Source organism: Nerophis lumbriciformis, linkage group LG38 (genome assembly GCF_033978685.3).
Source record: "Nerophis lumbriciformis linkage group LG38, RoL_Nlum_v2.1, whole genome shotgun sequence".
NCBI classification, from domain to species: Eukaryota; Metazoa; Chordata; class Actinopteri; order Syngnathiformes; family Syngnathidae; genus Nerophis; species Nerophis lumbriciformis.
The window spans coordinates 11,082,848-11,108,104 of NC_084585.2; the positions used below are offsets into that span (position 1 = coordinate 11,082,848).

Below are 25,257 nucleotides of genomic sequence, written 5' to 3' on the forward strand. Positions count from 1 at the left end.
GTCGGGAACCTTTTTGGCTGAGAGAGCCATGAAAGCCAAATATTTTAAAAAGTATTTCCGTGAGAGCCGTATAATATTTTTTAACAATGAATGCAACTAAATTTGTGCATTTTTAAGTAAGACCAACATTCTTAGAGTATAATAAGTCTCTTATCTTACCATTAATGCGACTTCTGGTGCTGCATGGTTTTGCTGATGGCTTTGTAGTCTGGTTGATACGTGGTTGTTTTTAACACTGTGATTACCAGCGGAATTATTCATTACTTAAGTGTTAAGCAGTGTCAGCTAAGATTTATCTGAGAGCCAGATGCAGTCATCAAAAGAGCCACATCTGGCTCTAGAGCCATAGGTTCCCTACCCCTGATCTAAATAGAAGATGAGATTCACGCCTAAAAAAATACATGTTGTCTTATATTCGGACATTTGTATTAGCAAATACACACAGGCGGCACCAAGCGACTCAAAAGCGAGTCAGAGCTTTTCTTCCTGTCACTCACACACTCCAGTGACCTGGCCTCACACTGGAACAAAGTGTCTACAAGGTTGTTACTTTCAAGAGAATGATGATCAATAAATCATCAAACTAGCCCATCCATCCATCCATTTTCTACTGCTTGTCCCTTTCGAGGTCAATAAATATAATTTATGAAATATGTTTGCTTTGATTTGGTCTTAGAAAGACAAGCTCTGAAAAAGAGAGGTTGTGTTATTCAGGCAAACACGCTATATTGAAGAACATTTCACACGTGAGGTATTGCTAATATCAGACAAAGTTTAAAATTGTTCGGGCATGTGCATACTTGCCAACCTTGAGACCTCCGATTTCGGGAGGTGGGGGGGGGGGGGGGGGGGTGATATATATATATATAAGAAATACTTGACTTTCAGTGAATTCTAGCTATATATATATGTTTTATTACATACATATATATATATATATATATGTATATATATATATATATATATATATATGTATACATATATATATATGTATACATACATCATATATATATATATATATATATATATATATATATATATATATATATATATATATATATATATATATATAAATAAAAGAAATTCTTGAATTTCAGTGTTCATTTATTTACACATATACACACACATAACACTCATCTACTCATTGTTGAGTTAAGGGTTGAATTGTCCATCCTTGTTCTATTCTCTGTCACTATTTCAGAACACACACATTATACAAATATACAATATAAAATCAATAAGAAAACGGGAGCCCTAATTTGGGAGTCTGAATTAGGATCAAAAGTTCCTATATAAACATTGCGTACTCACGTCGCCATTTTGTATTGATTACTGCAGCTGTGCACTGGATTCATTCACAAATACAAACTACAACTCACAAACACTTTAGAGTTAGGCTCCACCATCAGAATGTGTACTTAAACTTATAAAGATCACATGGATATTATTCAGTGAGTTGATTCACCAAAACTAACCTGTTATACAGGAGGAAAAAGCACACAGGACGTTTCAATTGTTCACAGACTGGTTGCGCTCATCAGAATGACAAGACACTTCCGGTCTGCAGGTGATAGCATTCAATTGGGAAGAAACGCCTTACTGCCCCCTACTGACCAATGTGAATACTGATAAATGTGTAATGACAGCCCCAAAAACGAATTCAAACCACAAAATAAAATAAATAAATCAACACAAAAATGTGACACATTATGGGTGGGTCACATATGCATGTACAGTAGATGGCAGTATTGTCCTGTTTAAAAGTGTCACATTGCTGTTTACGGCAGACGAACTGCTTTACGGGGGACGAAAACTTGACTGCTGTTGTTGTGTGTTGTTACCGCGCTGAGAGGACGTTAATGAAATTGCCTAACAATAAACACACATAAGAAACCAAGAACTCGCCCTCCATCATTAGCTGTTTATATTGTGAGAAAGCGGACGTGTGAACAGGCTGTCAACATTTCACTCTGGTCCGCATGGAGATGGAGGGGGCGTGGCCTCCAGCTCCGCCTGAATTTCGGGAGATTTTCAGGAGAAAATTCGTCCCGGGAGGTTTTCGGGAGAGGTGCTGAATTTCGGGAGTCTCCCGGAAAATCCGGGAGGGTTGGCAAGTATGGGCATGTGGGTCTCTCTAAGCCTGCGGGTAGGCCTTCATTGCTGGAAAGGGACCGTCACTCCCCCCGGCTGACCAATCGGCACCTAAACCTGGTTCGGTGTTCAGGTGCCCTATAAATGCCAACTGAAGTGTTTCCGTCATGCTTTTGCGACACACTTAAATATCGAAACGTCTGACAAACCACTGCCTGAGAGCGTAAAAAAATGTTTTAGCGATATTTGAGAGGTTTTCGAAATATGGGTGTTTCCTTTACCAGTCTCTTATTGCGGTATCTAGATTTCGCACATATACCCTCCTGCACCAAATAATATTATAAATCCATTTAATAAAGTAAAATACAAATAAGGCAACAAGAGAAGTATCCCATACTTCTCTTTTGTGAAGTAAATATGTACAGCCGATATGGGCATCTACATCAACTATATGATTTGCCTGAATAGCTGGACAGGACAAAAAAATAAAAAATAAAATGAAAAATAAAAAAAATAAAGAAATTGGTTTAGCACATTGCTAGGGGTAATGGAAACACAGCTAGTGTTATCGTTTTTCCATTTACAGTAAAGCATGGTAAACATTTTACTGTAAAATAGTGTCCCGGTACCAAAATTATTTCGATACTCCTCGGTACTTTTCTAAATAAAGGGTGCCACAAAAAATTGCATTATTGGCTTTATTTTAACAAAAAATCTTAAGGTACATTAAACATATGTTTCTTATTGCAAGTTTGTCCTTAAATAAAATAGTGAACATACAAGACAACTTGTCTTTTAGTAGTAAGTAAGCAAACAAAAGCTCCTAATTTAGTCTGCTGACATATGCAATAACATATTGTGTCATTTATCATTCTATTATTTTGTCAAAATGATTAAGGACAAGTGGTAGAAATGAATTATTAATCTACTTGTTCATTTACTGTTAATATCTGCTTACTTTCTCTTTTAACATGTTCTATCTACACTTCTGTTAAAATGTCATACTCACTTATTCTTCTGTTGTTTGAGACTTTACATTAGTTTTGGATGATACGACAAATTTAGGTATTGATCCGATACCAAGTCGTTACAGGATCATACATTGGTCATATTCAAAGTCCTCATGTGTCCAGTGCAGTGGTTCTTAACCTGGGTTCGATCGAACCCTCAGAGTTCGGTGAGTCGGGCTCAGGAGTTCGGCGGAGGTCAAGACACACCCGACTCATCGTGTAAATAAAAACTTCTCCCTATCGGCGTATTACGGATACGGCAACAGCAGAAGTCACACTGTGTGTAATTTGTTGTGAGTTTATGCACTGTGTTGGTTTTGTTCTTTGAACAAGGTGATTGTTCATGCACGGTTCATTTTGTGCACCAGTAAGAAAACATGGTAACACTTTAGTATGGGGAACATATTCACCATTAATTAGTTGCTTTTTAACATGCACATTAGTAACATATTGGCTCTTAACTAGTCATTATTAAGTACTTATTAATGCCTTATTCGGCATGGCCTTATTATAACCCTAACCCTGGCCCTAACCCTCTGACCTTAACCCTAACCAAATAACTCTAAATTAAGTCTTTGTTACTTAGAATATGTTCCCCATACTAAAGTGTTACCAAAAACATATAACTTTGTCTTGAATTAAAAAAAAAAAACGTTTTATTTTTCACTAAAGAAGGGTTCGGCGAATGCGCATATGAAACTAGTGGGGTTCGGTACCTCCAACAAGGTTAAGAACCTCTGGTCCAGTGACATATTTCCTGAGTTTATAAAGATAATATAATTTTTTTTAAACCTGAAGAAGATGTTGTGATGCCAAAAATGATCAATGTTGTATCGACTAGATACGCGCTTGTACTTGGTATCATTACAGTGGATGTCAGGTGTAGATCCACCAATGGCGTTTGTTTACATTTTGATGCCGGTGAGCTACGGTGTGTAGTGAAGCATGTTTAGCTATTCCTCGTCCTGCAGGGATGATACTTGTAAGAAACTAACTTTGTTTGTCGCCATGGAGACAAGGATTAGTGATTTAGAAATAGCTAAAACACTGCGGACTGGGGCTGGACTTAAAGCACCTCTTCCTGAGGGCGTTTCAGTGTTATAACCAGTGTTGGGACTAACGCGTTACAAAGTAACGCGTTACTGTAACCCCGTTAGTTTCGGCGGTAACTAGTAATCTAACGCGTTATTTTTTTTCATTCAGTAATTTAGTTACCGTTACTACATGATGCGTTACTGCGTTATTTTACGTTACTTTTGATGTAGTATCGGCTAGAAACAGAAGCGCTGCGGTGTCGTTCTTCTGAATCTTCCTCTGTCACAAGCCGGAGAGAAGAAAAGAGGCGCGGTCTATGTGTGTGTGTGTGTGTGGGTGTGGTGAGGCACACAATAAGTGATCCGCGGTTTGATATATGAAACAAAAAAAAAAAGTTGTTGGCACGTTCAGTCCACACACAGCGTGGTCATGGCGAGCGGAGTAACGGAGGAGCTTGAACGCCCCGCGCCATTTAATCGGTGTGTTTATAGGTGCAGACTCGGTTGTGCAAAACGAGGGTTTTAAACACATGCTGAACGTGCTTGAACCACGTTACGACATCCCGTCGCGCACCCACTTCAGCAATAAGATTGTGCCAGATCTTTATGAGCAGGAGAAGAAAAAACTATCCCGAGCATCATCTGTTGCGCTCATGACAGACGGGTGGAAGTCCAGGGGAACTATAAGCGCTCACTTCATCACAGCAGACTGGGAGATGAGAAGACACGCCCCCACTACGAGAGTCGCCTTGCGCAGGTACTGACACAAGCAGTGGAGGAATGGAAGATAAAGATATCCCAGTCACACGTGATAATGCCAAAAATCAAATAATTACAGAGAATGAGGCAGGACTGGGACCACAGATAGGTGCTTTGCACATGTAGTGAATTTGGCATCACAGAAGGGAATCTCAGTCAATAGGATGGAGTGCCTCTTTGGGAGGATCAGGAAGGTTTCCTACTTCCACCCAAGCACAACAGCTGCTCATGTGCTTAAGACAAAGCAAGAAATGCTAAAGCTGCCTGCTCATACATGATGTCCCAACGAGGTGGAACTCCACTTATGATATGTTGGAGCAGCAGGCAGCTATATACTCTGCATTGACCCACAACACCCTGAAGACAAATGTCACCCTGTCTGATGATGATGTGAGAGTGGCAGATGAGGTCCTCCAGGTGCTTAAACCCCTCAAAAGTGTTCCATCTCTACTGAGCACTAAAACTTCACCATCTGTGTCAATGATCCTGCCACTGAAAGCAAGTATTCTACAATCCATGGCTCCAAGTGTGGAAGACAGCAGCATCACTCCAGATGTCAGGCTTTATTTCACTACCTATGTTTCAAGGAAGATGATGTTTCTTCTTATGTTGCACTTAAACTTGTTTTTTATTAATGGTCATTGGTCCAAGTTTAAAGAAAGGAGGAATGCCTTTTTATGTTGCACTGTTTTTCATTAATTATGTTAAAAGGAAAATAAAAATGCATGTCAAGTTGATCAACAGATTGTATTATTCTCCAGTGCAATAACAGTACTGAAATGAAGGCAAAAAGGGCATTAATGGGAGCTTTAAAAAAAAAGAAGAAAAAAATAAGTAACTAAATAGTTACTTTTCACAGTAACGCATTACTTTTTGGTGTAAGTAACTGAGTTAGTAACTGAGTTACTTTTGAAATAAAGTAACTAGTAACTGTAACTAGTTACTGGTTTTCAGTAACTAACCCAACACTGGTTATAACTTCACCTTTATTGTTAGTTTTTAAGCCAAAAGGCAATTTTTAGAGTCGGTATAATACCGAAAATGATTCATTAGTATCGCGGTACTATATTAATACCGGTGTACCGACTATAAAACATCTCATAGTAACCAAAATAGTATTGCTCAAATGCACCCACACAATAATGTAAAAATGTAAATGCACAATAGTTGCATTGGCTTTGCGGGTGTTGTGACCTAAAGGCGTCCAGGTAAATGGTGTACAGGTGGCAGTGACAAAGTGTTTGAAAGATGTTTACCAGGAAGAGAAACACTGCTTGGTGCTGATCACCCATCTGGCGTCAACCAAGGCCCCTCCACAGAAATGGTTTCCTTTCCTGCAAGGGTAAGGGGTCAAAGGTCAACTGCAGCCCGCAGTGTATTGGTCTTGTTCTCTGCTACCTGTCCCTGAGGCTAACCGTCCATGGCGAGTTCCCCGGTATTCCGCCGACGATGCGTAGCCTCCTCTGGATGCGGTCCTCTCTTTTCCCACACTCACTGAACTCAACCTTTTCTACGTGGACAAAGCAAAACTGTATTTTCTCCTCCATCGCTTTAAAGAGTGATATGTAATGTGGGACGTACCCACTGGTTCAGTCAGCGATACTTTCTCTCCGGCTGTTGGAAAAGATAAACAATTTGCAGGAATGTTTTTAATAAACTTTCAAATAAATAAGCAGAGCGAGGTCAGTACCGCACTGCTTGATGGCACAGTAGTCAAACTCCGTTTTGGGGTCGGTGGTGTAGCACCAGGGTCCGTGTTGGTCCCCATCAGGGTTCCGACAGTAGTTCTCTGTCAGGTTGGCCTCTGGGTGTGTTCTGGGGTTTATTCTGGACACGACAGGAAGGTGACACACAGGATATTCACGTGAACAATCACTTTTGTGGACGTTCTTCTTGCCATACTTGGTGCTGTGAGGCGTGTTCACATTCCATTTTTGGCAGGTGATGCCTTTGCGAGTTTTGCGCACCATGCCCCGGTAGTTCTTTCCATTTTCTTGGTAGCAATCTGACAGGGGGAAAACACATCATAAATGATCTATTGATTGATTACTTTTTGATGAAGGCCAGGTTTTTATTGTAAAACAATTTTTTTGATCATCAATCAAGCACACATTCTCTTGGCTTGTTATAATTGAATGCCTTTAGAATTGCTTAATATCATACATAAGTCAATGAAATTGATTATCGTTTTGACCACCAAAGACAGTATTTTTTTTTGCCATAAAAAGTCTGAAAAAGACGAGTTGTCTTACACTGTATTGACAAAAGTATTTGGCCACCCATCCAAATGATCAGAATCAGGTGTCCTAATCACTTGGCCCGGCCACAGGTGCATAAAATCAAGCACTTAGGCTTTGTTTCTACAAACATTTGTGAAAGAATGAGCCGCACTCAGGAGCTCAGTGATTTCCAGCGTGGAACTGTCATAGGAGGCCACCTGTGCAACAAATCCAGTCGTAAAATTTCCTCGCCCCTAAAAATTAGAAAGTAAATTTATTATAAGGAAATGGAAGAGTTTGGGAACAACAGCCACAAAGTGGTAGGCCACTTAATCTGACAGAGAGGGGTCAGTGGATGCTGAAGTGCATAGTGCAAAGAGGTCGCCGACTTTCTGCAGAGCTCCAAACTTCATGCGACCTTTCAATTAGCCCATGTACAGTACACAAAAAGCTTCATGGAGTGGGTTTCCATGGCCGAGCAGCTGCATCTAAGCCATACATCACCAAGTCCAATGCAAAGGGTCGGAGGCAGTGGTGTAAAGCACGTCGCCACTGGACTCTGGAGCAGTGGAGACGCCTTCGCTGGAGTGATGAATCACGCTTTTCCATCTGGCAATCTGATGGACGAGTCTGGGTTCGGAGGTTGCCAGGAGAACGGTACATGTCGGACTGCATTGTGCCGAGTGTGAGATTTGGTGGAGGAGGAATTATGGTGTGGGGTTGTTTTTCAGGAGTTGGGCTTGGCCCCTTAGTTCCAGTGAAAGGAACTTTGAATGCTCCAGGATACCAAAACATTTTGGACAATTCCATGCTCCCAACCTTGTGGGAACAGTTTGGAGTGGGCCCCTTTCTCTTCCAACATGACTGTGCACCAGTGCACAAAGCTAGGTCCATAAAGACATGGATGACAGAGTCTGGTGTGGGTGAACTTGACTGGCCTGCACAGAGTCCTGACCTGAACCCGATAGAACACCTTTGGGATGAATTAGAACGGAGTCTGAGAGCCAGGCCTTCTCGACCAACATCAGTGTGTGACCTCACTAATGCGCTTTTGGAAGAATCCTATAAACACACTCCGCAACCTTGTGGACAGCCTTCCCAGAAGAGTTGAAGCTGTAATAGCTGCAAAAGGTGGACCCACATCATATTGAACCCTATGGGTTAGGAATGGGATGGCACCTAAAGTTCATATGTGAGTCAAGGTAGGTGGCCAAAATACTTTTGGCAATATAGTGTATATTTGCAGCTCAAATATTTAAACATGCAAACCTAACGGTGGCATCAAATGAATGTGAGTCAGAGCTCTTCTTCCTGTCACTCACATACCCACACACACGCACAAAAAAACGAAGGTATGATGCTAATTTAAAGACAATGCTGATCAATGAAGTTGTCTTATATTTGCTCATTGTGATGAATGACGGCTTCTGCTCCTGTTATGATGTATTCTATCTACTCTATTATCCATCATAGAGGGAAAATGGGAATTCTGAGGACGAACCCTCTGCTTCGATGTCGTCTGCACAGCGTTTGATTTGTAAGCAGAGTGCAGTCCTCATCTCCGGCACAGATGTAAAGCACCAGGGAGCCTCCGAGCCATCTGGGTTGCGGCAGTAGTTCTCCTCCAGACCTCTAAAAAGCATCCCAGAAAGTCCCCGTCCCTTAATTGTCGATGTCTCAACCAATAAGTATACAATGTTTTCCTGCAGCGTACATACTTGCATTCGTATGTACTTGGGTAGAAGGGATGCTCGTGAGGATACTGCGTGTCCCACCGCTGGCAGGGGATGCCTGACGTGGTTTCGTTGACTCTTCCACGGTAATCCTCCCCTCGGCCGCGGAAACAGTTTGTGGTGAAGCTGGAGCGTTGACGTTTCTCAACACGCACCTCGGCTGAGGGCAGAAGAACAGTTCATTAGAAGAAAGGTCGAAAAAGTCGATCCTACGGTAAGTACGGTTTAGGACGGGGGTCAGCAACACGCAGCTCTTGAGAGTCGCAGGCGGCTCTTTAATGACGCCCTAAAGGATTGAAAATGGAAAAAGATGGGGGAAAAATAATTTTTTTGTCTTAGTATGTTTTTGGATTGAGGACAAACATGACACAAACCTTCCCAATTGTTAGAAAGCCCACTGTTTAATATGTTTGTGTGTATGCTTCACTAAAGACAATATTTGGTGAACAACGTTTTGTCCTACTAATTACGGCGGTTATTGAACTCACCATAGTGTGGACTGTGACGCAACAGTTTGTTTACATGTAAAATCTTCCACTCCTTTTTTGTCTCATGTTGTCCACCAAACGTTTTATGCTGTGCGTGAATGCACATAGGTGAACTTTGTTGATGTTATTGACTGGTTAGAGTGCTAATCAGGCATATTTGGTCAGTGCATGACTGCAAGCTAATCAATGCTAACATGCTATTAGGCTAACTGTATGTACATATTGCATCATCATGCCTCACTTGTAGGTATATTTGAGCTCATTTAATATCCTTTACTTGTATCCACTTTGTATATAATTTAGTTTTGCACGTCTCGGCAACACTAAATTGGCCCTAGTGTGTGAATGTGAGTGTGAATGTTGTCTGTCTATCTGTGTTGGCCCTGTGATGAGGTGGCGACTTGTCCAGGGTGTACCCCGCCTTCCGCCCGAATGCAGCTGAGATAGGCTCCAGCACCCCCGCAACCCCGAACAGGACAAGCGGTAGCAAATGGATGGATGGACGTCTCATGACACATTATCTGTATGTAATATTGGCTGCATTTCAGTTGTTTGTGTGCCATGTTGTTCCAGACCACAGCAAACGTTACCTAGCTTGCCAAAGATTGTAATACATCTATTAAAAGAAGACAGCCTGCCGTTTAAAAAGCCAGTAATTTCCAGGAGTTATCTCACCTTCTGATTTACTAATGGTTTCTAATGTTGTAAAAATGTGTAGAGTAAATATTACATTTCAACATTTCTGTCAATTAAGATTTGCTTCAGCCTGCGACACATAGTCATTTTGATAGTAGGCCATCATAGCTAATATGTGTGTCATGTGTTGTCGTCATGATGAGACTTACAAATGGCTTTTCATTTTTTGCAGCTCCAGACAGATTTGTTTTTTTGTATTTTTGGTCCAATATGGCTCTTTCAACAATTTTGGTTGCCGACCCCTGGTTTAGGAGAAAACGAGTTGAAAAAAATCGGTCCTGCTGTAAGTACATTTAGGTGACAAGCGGTCAAAAAAGTTAATCCTACCGTAAGTACGGTTTCAGAGAAGGAGGGTCGAAAAAGTCGATCCCATTGTGTAGGTGGAAAAGGGTAAAAAAAAAAAGTTGATCCTACAGTAAATACAGTTTAAAAGGAAAAGGGTTGATCCCGCAGTCCAGGGCCGGCCCGTGGCATAGGCCGTATAGGCAAATGCTAAAGGCGCCGTCCATCAGGGGGCGCCACGCCAGTGCCACAAATGTTGGAGAAAAAAAAAAAAAGTTTGTACTATTATTTCTAAATACAAAAAATAATCCCACGTTAATTAAAATGCAAAGTAAAGCCTATTTAATAGAAATATTATTTGTTACAACATTACGCCCCCCCCCCCCCCCCCCCCCCCCCCCCCCCCGCACGGTGCGCCCCCTCCCTTCCCGTATCATGACTCTTTTTGGACGTCACCACATCAAAAAATCAACACAAGATGTCAAAACGGCCAAAACTGTCAGGTGCCCAGGGAAGAAAAAAGAGAAAAGAAGAGGAGGAGAAACAAGAAAAGACAGAGGTAGCAGGTAGGTAACGTTAGCCTACATGAAATTATTTGTCTGTTACAGAATGTGATAGTAGCTGGCTTTTTAGCATTAAGCTAATGTTACATGATTCGGCAATTGCTAATCAATAAATAGCTAGTTCTGTTTTAACGTCGGGTTAATATTGTGGAGGGGGCTAAATTGTTATGGAAAATAATAATGTAACGTTAGGTAATTACAGTACTCCCACCTTACATTCCTCAGGGACATTTGTATTAGATCTTTTAAGCAGGTGTTTTTTGTTTACATTGTTATTGCCTTCTGGTTAGCTAATGTTTGCCCTGCAGGTAATAGTCACTTTTCCACCTCTTTATATATTAGGTATAGTTGTAAGTAAAAAAAAAAAAAGGTCAAAGACAAAGCTATTCAGTTTCTTGTGAGTATATACACTTCACTGCCGATGTGGGGGGGCGCCACCTAAAATCTTGCCTAGGGCGCCAGATTGGTTAGGGCCGGGCCTGCCGCAGTCACCCCAAAGACATAAAATACATAACATAACATCCATCCATCCATCCATCCATCCATCCATCTTCTTCCGCTTATCCGAGGTCGGGTCGCGGGGACAGCAGCCTAAGCAGGGAAGCCCAGACTTCCCTCTCCCCAGCCACTTCGTCCAGCTCTTCCTGTGGGACCCCGAGGCGTTCCCAGGCCAGCCGGGAGACATAGTCTTCCCAACGTGTCCTGGGTCTTCCCCGCGGCCTCCTACCGGTCGGACGTGCCCTAAACACCTCCCTAGGGAGGCGTTCGGGTGGCATCCTGACCAGATGCCCGAACCACCTCATCTGGCTCCTCTCGATGTGGAGGAGCAGCGGCTTTACTTTGAGCTCCTCCCGGATGGCAGAGCTTCTCACCCTATCTCTAAGGGAGAGCCCCGCCACTCGGCGGAGGAAACTCATTTCGGCCGCTTGTACCCGTGATCTTGTCCTTTCGGTCATAACCCAAAGCTCATGACCATAGGTGAGGATGGGAACGTAGATCGACCGGTAAATTGAGAGCTTTGCCTTCCGGCTCAGCTCCTTCTTCACCACAACGGATCGATACAGCGTCCGCATTACTGAAGACGCCGCACCGATCCGCCTGTCGATCTCACGATCCACTCTTCCCTCACTCGTGAACAAGACTCCGAGGTACTTGAACTCCTCCACTTGGGGCAAGATCTCCTCCCCAACCCGGAGATGGCACTCCACCCTTTTCCGGGCGAGAACCATGGACTCGGACTTGGAGGTGCTGATTCTCATCCCAGTCGCTTCACACTCAGCTGCGAACCGATCCAGTGAGAGCTGAAGATCCTGGCCAGATGAAGCCATCAGGACCACATCATCTGCAAAAAGCAGAGACCTAATCCTGCAGCCACCAAACCAGATCCCCTCAACGCCATGACTGCGCCTAGAAATTCTGTCCATAAAAGTTATGAACAGAATCGGTACATATGCAACAAATTCATATTTATGTACTTTGAATTAACTCTCACGAATGAAAAATTATGTAATTAAAAATAAAATTTTTAATATAATTATCATGATATCAAAATTCAATATAACTTTTTTGTACTACTTTCAAACTTTAATATAATTTGATTATATATTTAATATTATCCAAGAACATTATTATCAATATGATGATGATTATTATTATTGGTATTATTATTATTATTATTATTATTATTATTATTATGTCTACAGTAGTTGGTATCCTTCTGTGAAGGTGAATGACAAGTCTACCAGCAGATGGCGACATGGTTTCTCAAAGGTGGAATACAAATGGGGGAAATCCCAGGTTTCTGCTTATTGCACAAATGATGTTGCAAGTTTGGAAAATAAGCAGTGGAAGTTTTTTGTGTGTCATATTGTAAATAAACTAGCAAAAGTCCTGGAAATCATGTGAAGAATAGTAAATATATTGTTAGCGGTGTTAAATGTTGTAGAGGCAGAAATGTGTGGTTGTGCCTCATTGTTGCATGTTGTTTTGTGTACTTGGTGATCTCACAGTTCTTTTTCTCCATACAGTGTGGTACAGCGTGGTAAAGAGTGGTATGGACTAGTATAGTGTGGTACGGATTACTATAGAGTAGTATAGAGTGGTACAGTGTGGTATGTAGTGGTATAGAGTGGTACAGTGTGGTATAGTGTGGTAATAGTAACATTATAGTATAGAGTGGTACAGTATGGTATTGTGTAGTAATAGTAACAGTATAGTATAGAGTGGTACAGAGCTTACTACATTTGCTGATCTCACAGTTCTCTCGCTCCATGTCTGAGTCAGTGGTGTAACACCACGGCACAGGAGAGGCGTCGGGGTTACGACAGTAATTGTCGTCCAAACTCTTATCTGGATACCTGACACAAGAACACAAACATGTGATTTTACTACTACAACATTCACGTCCGTGTAAAGTACTACAGTGCTTGTACTTTTCAGGCTGGTAGATGTGTTGGTGAGGATACTGCTGGTCCCAGCGCTGGCACTCTCTGCCGCTTACAGTGTGATCCACCTGTCCTCTGTAGTCCTCGCCGTTACATGTGATGCAGACTTCTGCACACAACACCGTAAACATATTTACATCAACATTAACATAACCATAAAAAAACTTATAACACCATACAAATATCTAACATCATTAACATAACCATAAACATACTTATAACACCCTAAACATACTTATAACGCCATAAACATAACCATAAACATACTTATAACCCCATACAAATACTTATAACACCATAAACATACTTATAACGCCATAAACATAACCATAAACATACTTATAACCCCATAAACATACTTATACGCCATAAACATAACCATGAACATATTTATAACACCATAAACATACTTATAACGCCATAAACATTACCATAAACATACTTATAACCAGTGTTGGGTTAGTTACTGAAAAGCAGTAACTAGTTACAGTTACTAGTTACTTCATTTCAAAAGTAACTCAGTTACTAACTCAGTTACTTACACCAAAAAGTAATGCGTTACTGTGAAAAGTAACTGTTTAGTTACTTCTTTTTTCTTTTCTTTTTTAAAGCTCCAATTAATGCCCTTTTAGCCTTCATTTCAGTACTGTTATTGCACTGGAGAATAATACAATCTGTTGATCAACTTGACATGAATTTGCATCACTCAACTCTGCTAAGCCATGTGGTCTACATACAACACACAAAGACAAAGATATGTTACAAAGGCCAATTTGTTTCTGGCCAGAACAAATTGACAAAACTATTTTAAATAGCTGCAACATAACATACATAAGTAACAAACAGCATAATAACAGCATAGATGTAAACCAAGAAAGGCACACACTACATACACAAAGTCTAACCAGGCATTTTCTTCCTCAAGTAATTCTTATACAAAATCATGTCTGAAACCCAGAACACTACACATTTCCCCAGTTTTAGTTTAGAGATAAGGAAAGATTGGCCTGGCCCACTAGGATCCCTCTTTATGTTTGTGAACTTTATAGTCTATACATTTAGAGTGATGTGATAATCAAACACTCTAGAAGTCTAGAATGAAAGAGTATATAAGAGAATTTGTAACGACGTGGTCGCATAGTGATGAGGGTGTGGTTCTCCCAAGGATGCAGACGGCTTCGGACACAGCTTGCAGGTAGGAAAATAATTTATTGAAAATATAAATCGTACGGGGATCAAACAAAAGACGTGCAAATAGCAAAAGGCAAAAACAAAAGGACTAGCGTGGGAGCTAGCAGGCAAAATGGCATAGCGTGAAAAGCTAGCAGGAATCAAAGTTGTCGTCATCAGTTGTGTAAGAACAAACTAGGAAGCCAGACCGAGTGAGGCCAGGGCAAGGACTAAATAGCCCTCTGATTGGTGCCCGGGCAACAGGTGCGCGTCCCGAACACTAACCAGAGGCAGGTGAATGTAATCAGTTGACATGGCAACTGAACAAAAACAAAATCAAGGTGCTGAAAACATGTGACTCAAACATAAACAAACTATGATCCGGGCAGCGGATCGTAACAGTACCCCCCCCTTAAAGGACAGATTCCAGATGTCCCTTGACACGAAATAAAACTAGAACCCAAAAAACAAGAAACAGTTCAAGAGTCCAGGGAGGGTGGAGGGAGGATTTGGTGGTGGGTCGCCAGGCCACGTGTCCCCGAATCCACCGGGGAAGAGTCAGGTGGCGGCGGCGAGTGGAACGCCGCTGCCGCAGGCGAGGCGGGCGACCACGGAAAGGCCACATTCGTGGCTGCCGAGAAGGTGGGCGTGAGTGGCGCCAGAAGTTTAGCAGCCGCAGAGTTCTAAGTCTATGTCTCGGTTGTCGCTGCTGTTTGCGCCACAGGCGTCCATACAGAAACCTCAGAGAGCGCCGCTTGCGCAGCCAGACCACTCGAGGTCGCTGAGACGACGATGAGGGCGAGGAAGGTGGCGGCGTCCTGGAAAAGCCCACCGGAGACGAGGAGAGAGCAGACGTCGCCGTGGAAGCAGGAGGAGTCGTCGTCGCCGTGGAAGCAGGAGGAGACGTCGTCGCCGTGGAGGCAGGAGGAGACGTCGTCGCCGTGGAGGCAGGAGGAGACGTCGTCGCCGTGGAGGCAGGAGCAGGTTCTGGTACCAGCCGTGGAGCAGGTGCAGGTTCTGGTAAAAGCCGTGGAGCCGGCGCTGGTGTGGGTACCAGCCGTGGAGCCGGCGCTGGTGTGGGTACCAGCCGTGGAGCCGCCGCTGGTGTGGGTACCAGCCGTGGAGCCGGCGCTGGTGTGGGTACCAGCCGTGGAGCCGGCGCTGGTGTGGGTACCAGCCGTGGAGCCGGCGCTGGTGTGGGAACCAGCCTTGGAGCCGGCGCTGGTGTGGGAACCAGCCTTGGAGCCGGCGCTGGTGTGGGAACCAGCCTTGGAGCCGGCGCTGGTGTGGGAACCAGCCGAGGAACTTGGCATGGTGGAGCTTGGCGTGGTGGAGGTACAGGAGACGAAGCTTGGTGTGTCAGCCGAGGTGCAGGAACAGGTGCTAGCCGAGGTGCAGCTGGAGGTGGCCTAGCTGACGGTTGTGGCTTAGCAGAACGAAGGACTGGTGGTGGTGGCCGTGCAGGAGGTTGCGGTTTAGCACGCCGAAAGACTGGTGGCGGGGGCCGTGCAGGAGGTGGCGGTTTAGCACGCCGAAAAACTGGTGGCGGTGGCCGTGCAGGAGGTTGCGGCTTAGCACGCCGAAAAACTGGTGGCGGTGGTCGTGCAGGAGGTTGCCGCTTAGCACGCCGAAAAACTGGTGGCGGTGGCCGTGCAGGAGGTTGCGGCTTAGCACGCCGAAGTTGTGCCACCGCACTAGCACAGTTCCCAGTACTAGCCCCCCCCCTCAAGACGCGGATACCAGACGCGCTCTTTGCGGTTTGGAACCGTCTTCAAGGGTGGGTGGGGAGAGGTAAGGAGGGGGGTATACTCCTCCTTTTTAAAATGTTCAAATTGACTGTTAGTCTTCCCAATATCATGGGACTGTAGGGACGACCAGGAGGGAGAAAACAGAGGAGTGGGCGGAGCAATAGTCACTGAGGGCGGAACCAAAGTCACTGGAGGTGGAGTCTGAAAATCAGAATGTGACTGACTAGACTTACACTTAATAAAAATGTCCTGATAATGTTTTATCTTGGAATAAAAGTCATTTGGAGGTGGCTGACTGAATGAAGCAGAAGATGGAAAAAAAAATTCTTGCTCAATGACGTCATCGGGAGTGGGCGGAGTTACCTCTTCGGGGGGCGCCAATGAAATGACGTCATTGTTGGAAATGTCCATGTGACTGACAGCCCAATCGGAGAAATGTTTGGCGAAGTGGTCGATTGGGTTGCCAAACGTCTGAGGAGGGGAAGTTTGAGCTGCATGTAGCTTGCTTCGGTCCGGGGGAGGAGTTTGCAGGAGCGGCGCGTCTTGGCGGCGAGGGAAAGACTTCTTGGGCGGCTTCCGTCTTCGCTGACGCGTTCGGTACTGCGGGGGTGTGGCGGTGTCCTCGGGCCAAACGGAGTGGACTGGGACCAGCTTTCCGTTAGGACCCCATATCAGGTCCTGGCGCTCCGAGGGGGAATAGCGAAGAGTTTCCGCCTCCATCGCTCGCAACACCTCCCACGTACCTTCGTCGAACTCCTCGTTAGCCGATGCGGGAGAATTGTCTTCTGCTGGCTTCCTACTGTAACGACGTGGTCGCATAGTGATGCGGGTGTGGTTCTCCCAAGGATGCAGACGGCTTCGGACACAGCTTGCAGGTAGGAAAATAATTTATTGAAAATATAAATCGTACGGGGATCAAACAAAAGACGTGCAAATAGCAAAAAGCAAAAACAAAAGGACTAGCGTGGGAGCTAGCAGGCAAAATGGCATAGCGTGAAAAGCTAGCGGGAATCAAAGTTGTCGTCATCAGTTGTGTAAGAACAAACTAGGAAGCCAGACCGAGTGAGGCCAGGGCAAAGACTAAATAGCCCTCTGATTAGTGCCCGGGCAACAGGTGCGCGTCCCGAACACTAACCAGAGGCAGGTGAATGTAATCAGTTGACATGGCAACTGAACAAAAACAAAATCAAGGTGCTGAAAACATGTGACTCAAACATAAACAAACTATGATCCGGGCAGCGGATCGTAACAGAATTGACAGCAACGTTCCCTCTCAGGAGCGCGCATGTGCAATTGCGCACTGCTCAAGCGTCCTCTGCGCACGGCAAATCTATGCCATGCACAAAATCAAATAAAAAAATAAGCGCATAACAATTTTCGACACGACACGGACACGACAGAGAAAACCGTTTTCGTCTGTTTCGAAGTGGCATCAGAGTCTCTGTCTCTCTTTACTAGCTTCGTCGAAGCATGTTGCTATGTAGCTTGTTTCAGCAGATTTGAATTGCTGTTTTGGGCAGTAGATGGCATCTTTGATCCAAAGCACAATTTACATTTAACTAAAATGTTATTTTCTTTGTGCTCGACAAAAGAAAAGTAGTGAAAATATCTCCATGTTAGCAAACTCGACTTCTGGCTCCGCCATGATCAGACACCCAACCCCCCCCCCCCCGCTCCCCACACTCACACTCAGACACACCCACACAGAGCGCATGTCTCTCTCTCTTCTCCGGCTTGTGACACAAGAAGAATCAGAACGATGACACAGCAGCGCTGCGATAAAACACACTTTATACTACATAAAAAGTAACGTAAAATAACGCAGCAACGCATCATGTAGTAACGGTAACTGAGTTACTGAATATAAAAAAATAACGCGTTAGATTACTAGTTACCGCCGAAACTAACGGCGTTACAGTAACGCGTTACTTTGTAACGCGTTAGTCCCAACACTGCTTATGACACCATAAACATACTTATAACGCCATAAACATAACCATAAATATACTTATAACACCATAAACACACCTATAACGCCATAAACATAACCATACACATACTTATAACGCCATAAACATACTTATAACGCCATGAACATAACCATAAACATACTTATAACACCATAAACATACTTATAACGCCATACACATAACCATAAACATACTTATAACACCATAAACATACTTATAACGCCATACACATAACCATAAACATACTTATAACACCATAAACATACTTATAACACCATAAACATACTTATAACGCCATACACATAACCATAAACATACCTATAACACCATAAACATACTTATAACGCCATAAACATACTTATAACGCCATAAACATAACCATAAATATACTTATAACACCATAAACATACTTATAACACCATAAACATACTTATAACACCAGAAATATAACCATAAACATACTTATAACACCATAAACATACTTATAACCAGTGTTGGGTTAATTACTGAAAAGCAGTAACTAGTTACAGTTACTAGTTACTTCATTTCAAAAGTAACTCAGTTACTAACTCAGTTACTTACACCAAAAAGTAATGCGTTACTGTGAAAAGTAACTATTTAGTTACTTCTTTTTTTCTTCTTCTTTTTTTTTAAAGCTCCCATTAATGCCCTTTTAGCCTTCATTTCAGTACTGTTATTGCACTGGAGAATAATACAATCTGTTGATCAACTTGACATGAATTTGCATCACTCAACTCTGCTAAGCCATGTGGTCTACATACAACACACAAAGACAAAGATATGTTACAAAGGCCAATTTGTTTCTGGCCAGAACAAATTGACAAAACTATTTTAAATAGCTGCAACATAACGTACATAAGTAACAAACAGCATAATAACAGCATAGATGTAAAGCAAGAAAGGCACACACTACATACACAAAGCCTAACCAGGCATTTTCTTCCTCAAGTAATTCTGATACAAAATCATGTCTGAAGCCCAGAACACTACACATTTCCCCAGTTTTAGTTTAGAGATAAGGAAAGATTGGCCTGGCCCACTAGGATCCCTCTTTATGTTTGTGAACTTTATAGTCTATACATTTAGATGTGATATTATCACATTTTGATGTGATAATCAAACACTCTAGAAGTCTAGAATGAAAGAGTATATAAGAGAATTGACAGCAACGTTCCCTCTCAGGAGCGCGCCTGTGCAATTGCGCACTGCTCAAGCGTCCTCTGCGCACGGCAAATCTATGCCACGCACAAAATCAAATAAAAAAAATAAGCGCATAACAATTTTCGACACGACACGCACACGACAGAGAAAACCGTTTTCGTCATCATTGTTCAAATATTGTAACGTCTGTCGAGACGCTTTGAGGACATGAATTCCATCCATCACTTTACTGAGCAAAACTCTTTATTGTCGGCCATAAACACATCACCAAAACAGTAGTAAAAAAATGATATCTAGCAAAAGTGGTCATTTTCTGCAGTACAAACCAGACCAAAAGCAACTTTGTTATATCAACAGCAGCCACTCGCTCTTTCTCACGTGCGCCAACACTTGCACATATGGCACTTAGCCAGTGATGCGCTTACAGCCACACAAAAAGTCGGACAACTCCAACACCACACATAAAGTGTAATTCCAGGTCGTTACACTATGATTTACCAATCAAATGTGTGCTTATTCTAGTGTCATTTATTAGGAATCTTAATTTATAAATATTAATCATTAAATGCTGTTAGTATATTAAATAAATACTAATAAAAATATATTTTTTACAAACAGGAAGTTGCAGGAATGTACACATGATCCCCTGCTTACATCTCATTGTGCAACATGTGAATGTTTTAATGGGAACTAAATGCAATGTCTGAAAGGGGTACAAATTATTTCCAAAGCAGGACCTCCACCCAGACAAACAATACAAGTACACAGTTCATGAAAAACAATATTTTTTGCTATTGTCATTGTAAGTGGGCCTAAACACTTCTATTAGAAATGGAAATGACTGCTGTCATTTGATTATAATAATAAGAGAATGTTGTCTGTCTATCTGTGTTGGCCCTGTGATGAGGTGGGGACTTGTCCAGGGTGTACCCTGCCTTCCGCCCGAATGCAGCTGAGATAGGCTCCAGCGACCCCGAAAGGGACAAGCGGTAGAAAATGGATAGATGGATGGAGATTGAGCTTGTTATTTAGTCAGGTTTGGGACAGGTGTGCTGCTGGTGTAGCCACAGTGTGCAAGTTGCTCACATGGGCTCCACTCAATGCTCAGGGAGTTTTTGCGTTTGCTCACACACATCAACAATTAGAGGGAACATTTATTGACAGAGTGTGTGTACCTTCAGCGGTGAATGATGAGCAGAGGCAGACTTAATCCTTAAGTGGTGGTGGAGGTGAAGTGACATCAGAGTCTCTATCTCTCTTTACTAGCTTCGTCGAAGCATGTTGCTTATGTAGCTTGTTTCAGCAGATTTGAATTGCTGTTTTGGGCAGTACATGGGATCTTTGATCCAAAGCACAATTTACATTTAACTAAAATGTTCTTTTCTTTGTGCTCGACAAAAGAAAAGTAGTGAAAATATCTCCATGTTAGCAAACTCGACTTTTGGCTCCGCCATGATCAGACACGCCCCCCTCTCCTCCCTCCCCACACTCACACACACCCACACATAGCGCATGTCTCTCTCTCTTCTCCGGCTTGTGACACAAAAAGAATCAGAACGATGACACAGCAGCGCTCCGATAAAACACACTTTATACTACATAAAAGTAACGTAAAATAACACAGTAACGCATCATGTAGTAACGGTAACTGAGTTACTGAATATAAAAAATAACGCGTTAGATTACTAGTTACCGCCGAAACTAACGGCGTTACAGTAACGCGTTACAAACGCGTTAGTCCCAACACTGCTTATAACGCCATAAACATAACCATAAACATATTTATAACACCATAAACATACTTATAACACCATAAACATAACCATAAACATACTTATAACACCATAAACATACTTATAACACCATAAATATACTTATAACGCCATAAACATAACCACAAACATAACCATAAACATACTTATAACACAATAAACATATTTATAACACCATAAACATAACCATGAACATAGTTATAGCTCCACAAACATATTTATAACAACAAAAACTCCATTAACATACCATAAAAAATATGTATGACACAATACATATACTAATATCATCAGAAACATACTAATAACAACATAAATACACTATAAACATACTAATAACACCATTAACATAACCATACAGATATTTATAACTTACAGCAGCATAAACATACCATAAATATACTTACAGCAAAATAGACATACTGACATAAACATAAACCTATTCCATAAACAATGATTCACCAACAATCATTGTGCTAGTAGTATTTTGATCCTACAATAAATAATATTTTTTCAATAATGTATTTTTCAATCGCAAACAACAGATGTAAAAACCAAAAATAAGAACATTAAATTGTGGCTTTAGAACCAAAATGTGAAACAACAAAATTGCTTGTTGCTAAGCAGAAATTTGTAAAGCACCATCGTAGTCGGCTGCATCAGACAAGAGAAGAAGAACAAGGAGATGCGGCAGGAACAGAATGTCATTTTTGACATGTTTATCTATACTAGGGGTCCCCAAACTTTTTGACTCGTGGGCCGCATTGGGTTAAAAAAATGTGGCCGAGGGCCGGGCTGTATATATATATATATATATATATATATATATATATATATATATATATATATATATATATATATATATATATATATATATATATATTGTCTTTTTAATCCGTCTTTTTAATCCGTTTTGACATTTAACATTGTCACGTTATCGATGGGAAAATTCATTTTTAGACAATATGATTTGCCTGAGCGGCTCGGAGACAACGAGAGTAACAATCGGTAGAAAATGGATTACAAAGGAAAGATTTAAAAAAATAAAAACATTTTTAAACTTGGGACTTCCCGTGGGCCGGATTTTGGACTCTGGGGGGCCGGATCCGGCCCGCAGGCCGTAGTTTGGGGACCCCTGATCTATACATTGTATTATATTACATATGAATGTATACATACTAATCTCAATCAACTATAATCGTGTTTACATTCTATTTGCACTACAGGATCACACTTTATTCTCATTTCTATTCATTACATTCTATTCATAATCTATAATTATATTACAGTTTTTTACCGTCGCTAGGACACATTTCCCAATACTCAGGTCACTTTTTCAAAACTCTTCACACAGTTCTCCAAACCAACTTTCAGCTCGTCACATCAGTTCATTTCACTTACCAAATCACTTCATACATGTCTCAAATCAACTCATTCTTCTAGAACACTAACAAAGGTTGACAGACAACAAACACACTTTTTCACCCAAAAAACAATTACCTAAAAAACACTAACAACAGGTAGCATTTTACAATATTTTCTTGTGTAAAACAAGGACATCTCTGTTTAGGATTCACAGCAAAATATATGTTACTGGAATGAATCGGACATGATGCAGATTACTTCAATATATTTGATGTCTATTATTATTATTATTTTTTTTTTTTTTTGCACTGAGTAATTCATGCATACGTGCATACGTATTCCTCTCCCCGTCCCAGCCACTCTTTCTTCCTCTTTCAGGCACGTGCCTATTTCTGTCTGGGTCCATGTTTACATCACAATGCAAAACTACTCAGCAGTTGTCTCCTTTTGTAATGAAATGGAAAGAGTAACACCTGTGGAGATGTTCATCTACAACACAGGTGTCAAACTCAAGACCCGGGAGCCAGATTTGGCCTGCAACATTATTTTATCTGGAAATGACATGTGTCAATAAAGTACTTAATATTTTCTTACTGCATGTAATTGATTTTTTTTTATTTTGAAAGAAAAAAATAAATGTACTGCTTAAAATTGCACGCCTTTTAAACTTGAATAGTATCCAATATTGCAACATATATTACAGTATATTATCATACTTTCCAAACATGTTTTTGTCTAAATAAAAATACCTAACCTTAGCAAACTACCCATCGAATTAATAAAAATAATAAATTTTACCTTGTTCTTTACAGCATATTACTGTAAATTGACAATAACTACTACTGTTTTTTGCGGTCAAATTCTGTTGACTGAGCTGCCAGTTTTTGACTGTAAAATCTACGGTTGTAGTTTTTAACGGTGTATTACTGTAAACGGAAAACCGGTACATTTGTTTTTACGGTAGAAAAAGTGGCAGCTAAGTTTCCAGAATAAAAAAAAAGAACTTGTACTGTTTTTCCATTCACAATATAATGTTGTAAAAGCCTATGTCAATTTAACACAAAAATTCTGGCAACTAAACTGCCAGATTTTTTTATAAGCCCCCCCCCCCAAAAAAAATAAAACAGTAAAATGTTGTAAAAACAACAACAACAAAAACCACTATATTTTAGAGTAAAATTTAGTAAATGTAAAGTTTTTACTGTAAAATCGACAGCCTACTTAAAACAATTTATATAATTAATAATAAAATCCAGAGGCAAATTCATACATTATTGGCTGTTACACGCGGCCCTCTGATGGCAGCCATGACTGTGATGTGGCCCTTAATGAAAACCAGTTTGACATGCCTGATCTATAATGACAATCAGCTGTGGTTGGTGGAATTGTCTAAATGTACCATTTAAAAATATATTTCATTCAAATATTACTGTAGAATTGTAGCAAATTGCTGTCTTATTCAAGTTTATTAAGTTACTGTTTTGAACTCAAGTTAAACAGTTTTGAAAACAGTATGTAAGCATGTTGCAAATTGGCCTGTAAGTACACAGAGTTTTGGCGGTGGTTGTGTCGAAGTGAGAAAATAATTAATGTCTTTTGAATGATGAAGGCATTGAATGCATTTTGTGCCAAAGCAATGATAATTGATCCTCAGTTTAGTCCATTTATACTTCTGTTGTGCTCACTGTGTGAAGAGTTTTGAAAAAGTGACCTAAGTATTGGGAAATGTGTCTTAGCGACTGTAATCTATTCTATTTATAACCTACTTAATTGATATTTATTTACATATTACATTACGTGATTACATCTCGTGTGTGTGTGTGTGTGTGTGTGTGTGTGTGTTACCATCTTTGCACTGAGGGATGCTGCAGCTCTCGTAACGACGCTCGGGGTCGGTGGTGTAGCACCATGGCCCGATTCGGTCGCCGTCTGGATTCCTGCAGTAGTTCAACTCCAGGCCGTTGGTCGGAGAGGGAGTCCACCTGTACGTGAGACGCAATCATCACAATGTTGGACGTGATGTCATCGGTCACATGACATGCTCCGCACACCTGTGATCGTGTGGAAACTTGGACCACCACTGCTGGCAGGTGAGACCGCTCCTTGTGGTGAACACCTTCCCTCTGTAGTCCTCGCCTTTACCCACAATGCACTTCCTCACATAGACTACACGTCACACAAACGGTCCTGTTACGTCACGCACTACATCACAGAGGTGTGTGTGTGTGTGTGTGTGTGTGTGTGTGTGTGTGTCTTACCCTTCTTCTCGTAAAGGTCACAGTTCACGTTACGCTTCACCTCCGCGTTGCTGCCGTCGCCCACCCAGGGCAGATGTTTGCAGGTGGCCGTGGGCCGCGTCTCGTAGTTGAATGCTCTGATAGAGAAAATAGCAGGATTATCACATTTTAGTGGAGCAGCCTGTAGGTTGTGGTCAAAATGTAAAACATGCTAGCATGTAATACACATGTAAAACATGCTAGTATACAGTACAAATAATACACATATAAAACATGCTAGTATACAGTACATGTAATACTTGTATAAAAAACATATATAAAACACACTAGTATGCATGTAATCCACAAAACACACTAGTATGCATGTAATACACATATAAAAAACACTTGGATCCATGTTTGTAATCCACACAAAACACACTAGTATGCATGTTTGTAATACAGATATAAAACACAGTCATATGCATTTAATCCACATATAAAACACGCTAGTATGC

The 25,257-nt window shown here is 41.6% G+C and overlaps 1 protein-coding gene across 1 annotated transcript in view; it reads right to left on the bottom strand.

Moving 5' to 3' along the window:
• Positions 1-25,257, bottom strand: part of mst1 (macrophage stimulating 1) — a 65,902-nt gene that overhangs the window by 17,412 nt on the left and 23,233 nt on the right. Inside the window, exons 3-14 of the mRNA XM_061932320.1 lie at positions 24,782-24,897; positions 24,575-24,689; positions 24,369-24,505; positions 13,308-13,428; positions 13,114-13,232; positions 8,832-9,006; positions 8,615-8,745; positions 6,797-6,899; positions 6,585-6,721; positions 6,476-6,508; positions 6,293-6,404; positions 6,151-6,228 (exon numbers count right to left, since the gene is read on the bottom strand). Coding sequence (XP_061788304.1) covers positions 6,151-6,228; positions 6,293-6,404; positions 6,476-6,508; positions 6,585-6,721; positions 6,797-6,899; positions 8,615-8,745; positions 8,832-9,006; positions 13,114-13,232; positions 13,308-13,428; positions 24,369-24,505; positions 24,575-24,689; positions 24,782-24,897 — 1,377 coding nt within the window. The remainder of the gene's footprint in view (positions 1-6,150; positions 6,229-6,292; positions 6,405-6,475; positions 6,509-6,584; positions 6,722-6,796; positions 6,900-8,614; positions 8,746-8,831; positions 9,007-13,113; positions 13,233-13,307; positions 13,429-24,368; positions 24,506-24,574; positions 24,690-24,781; positions 24,898-25,257) is intronic.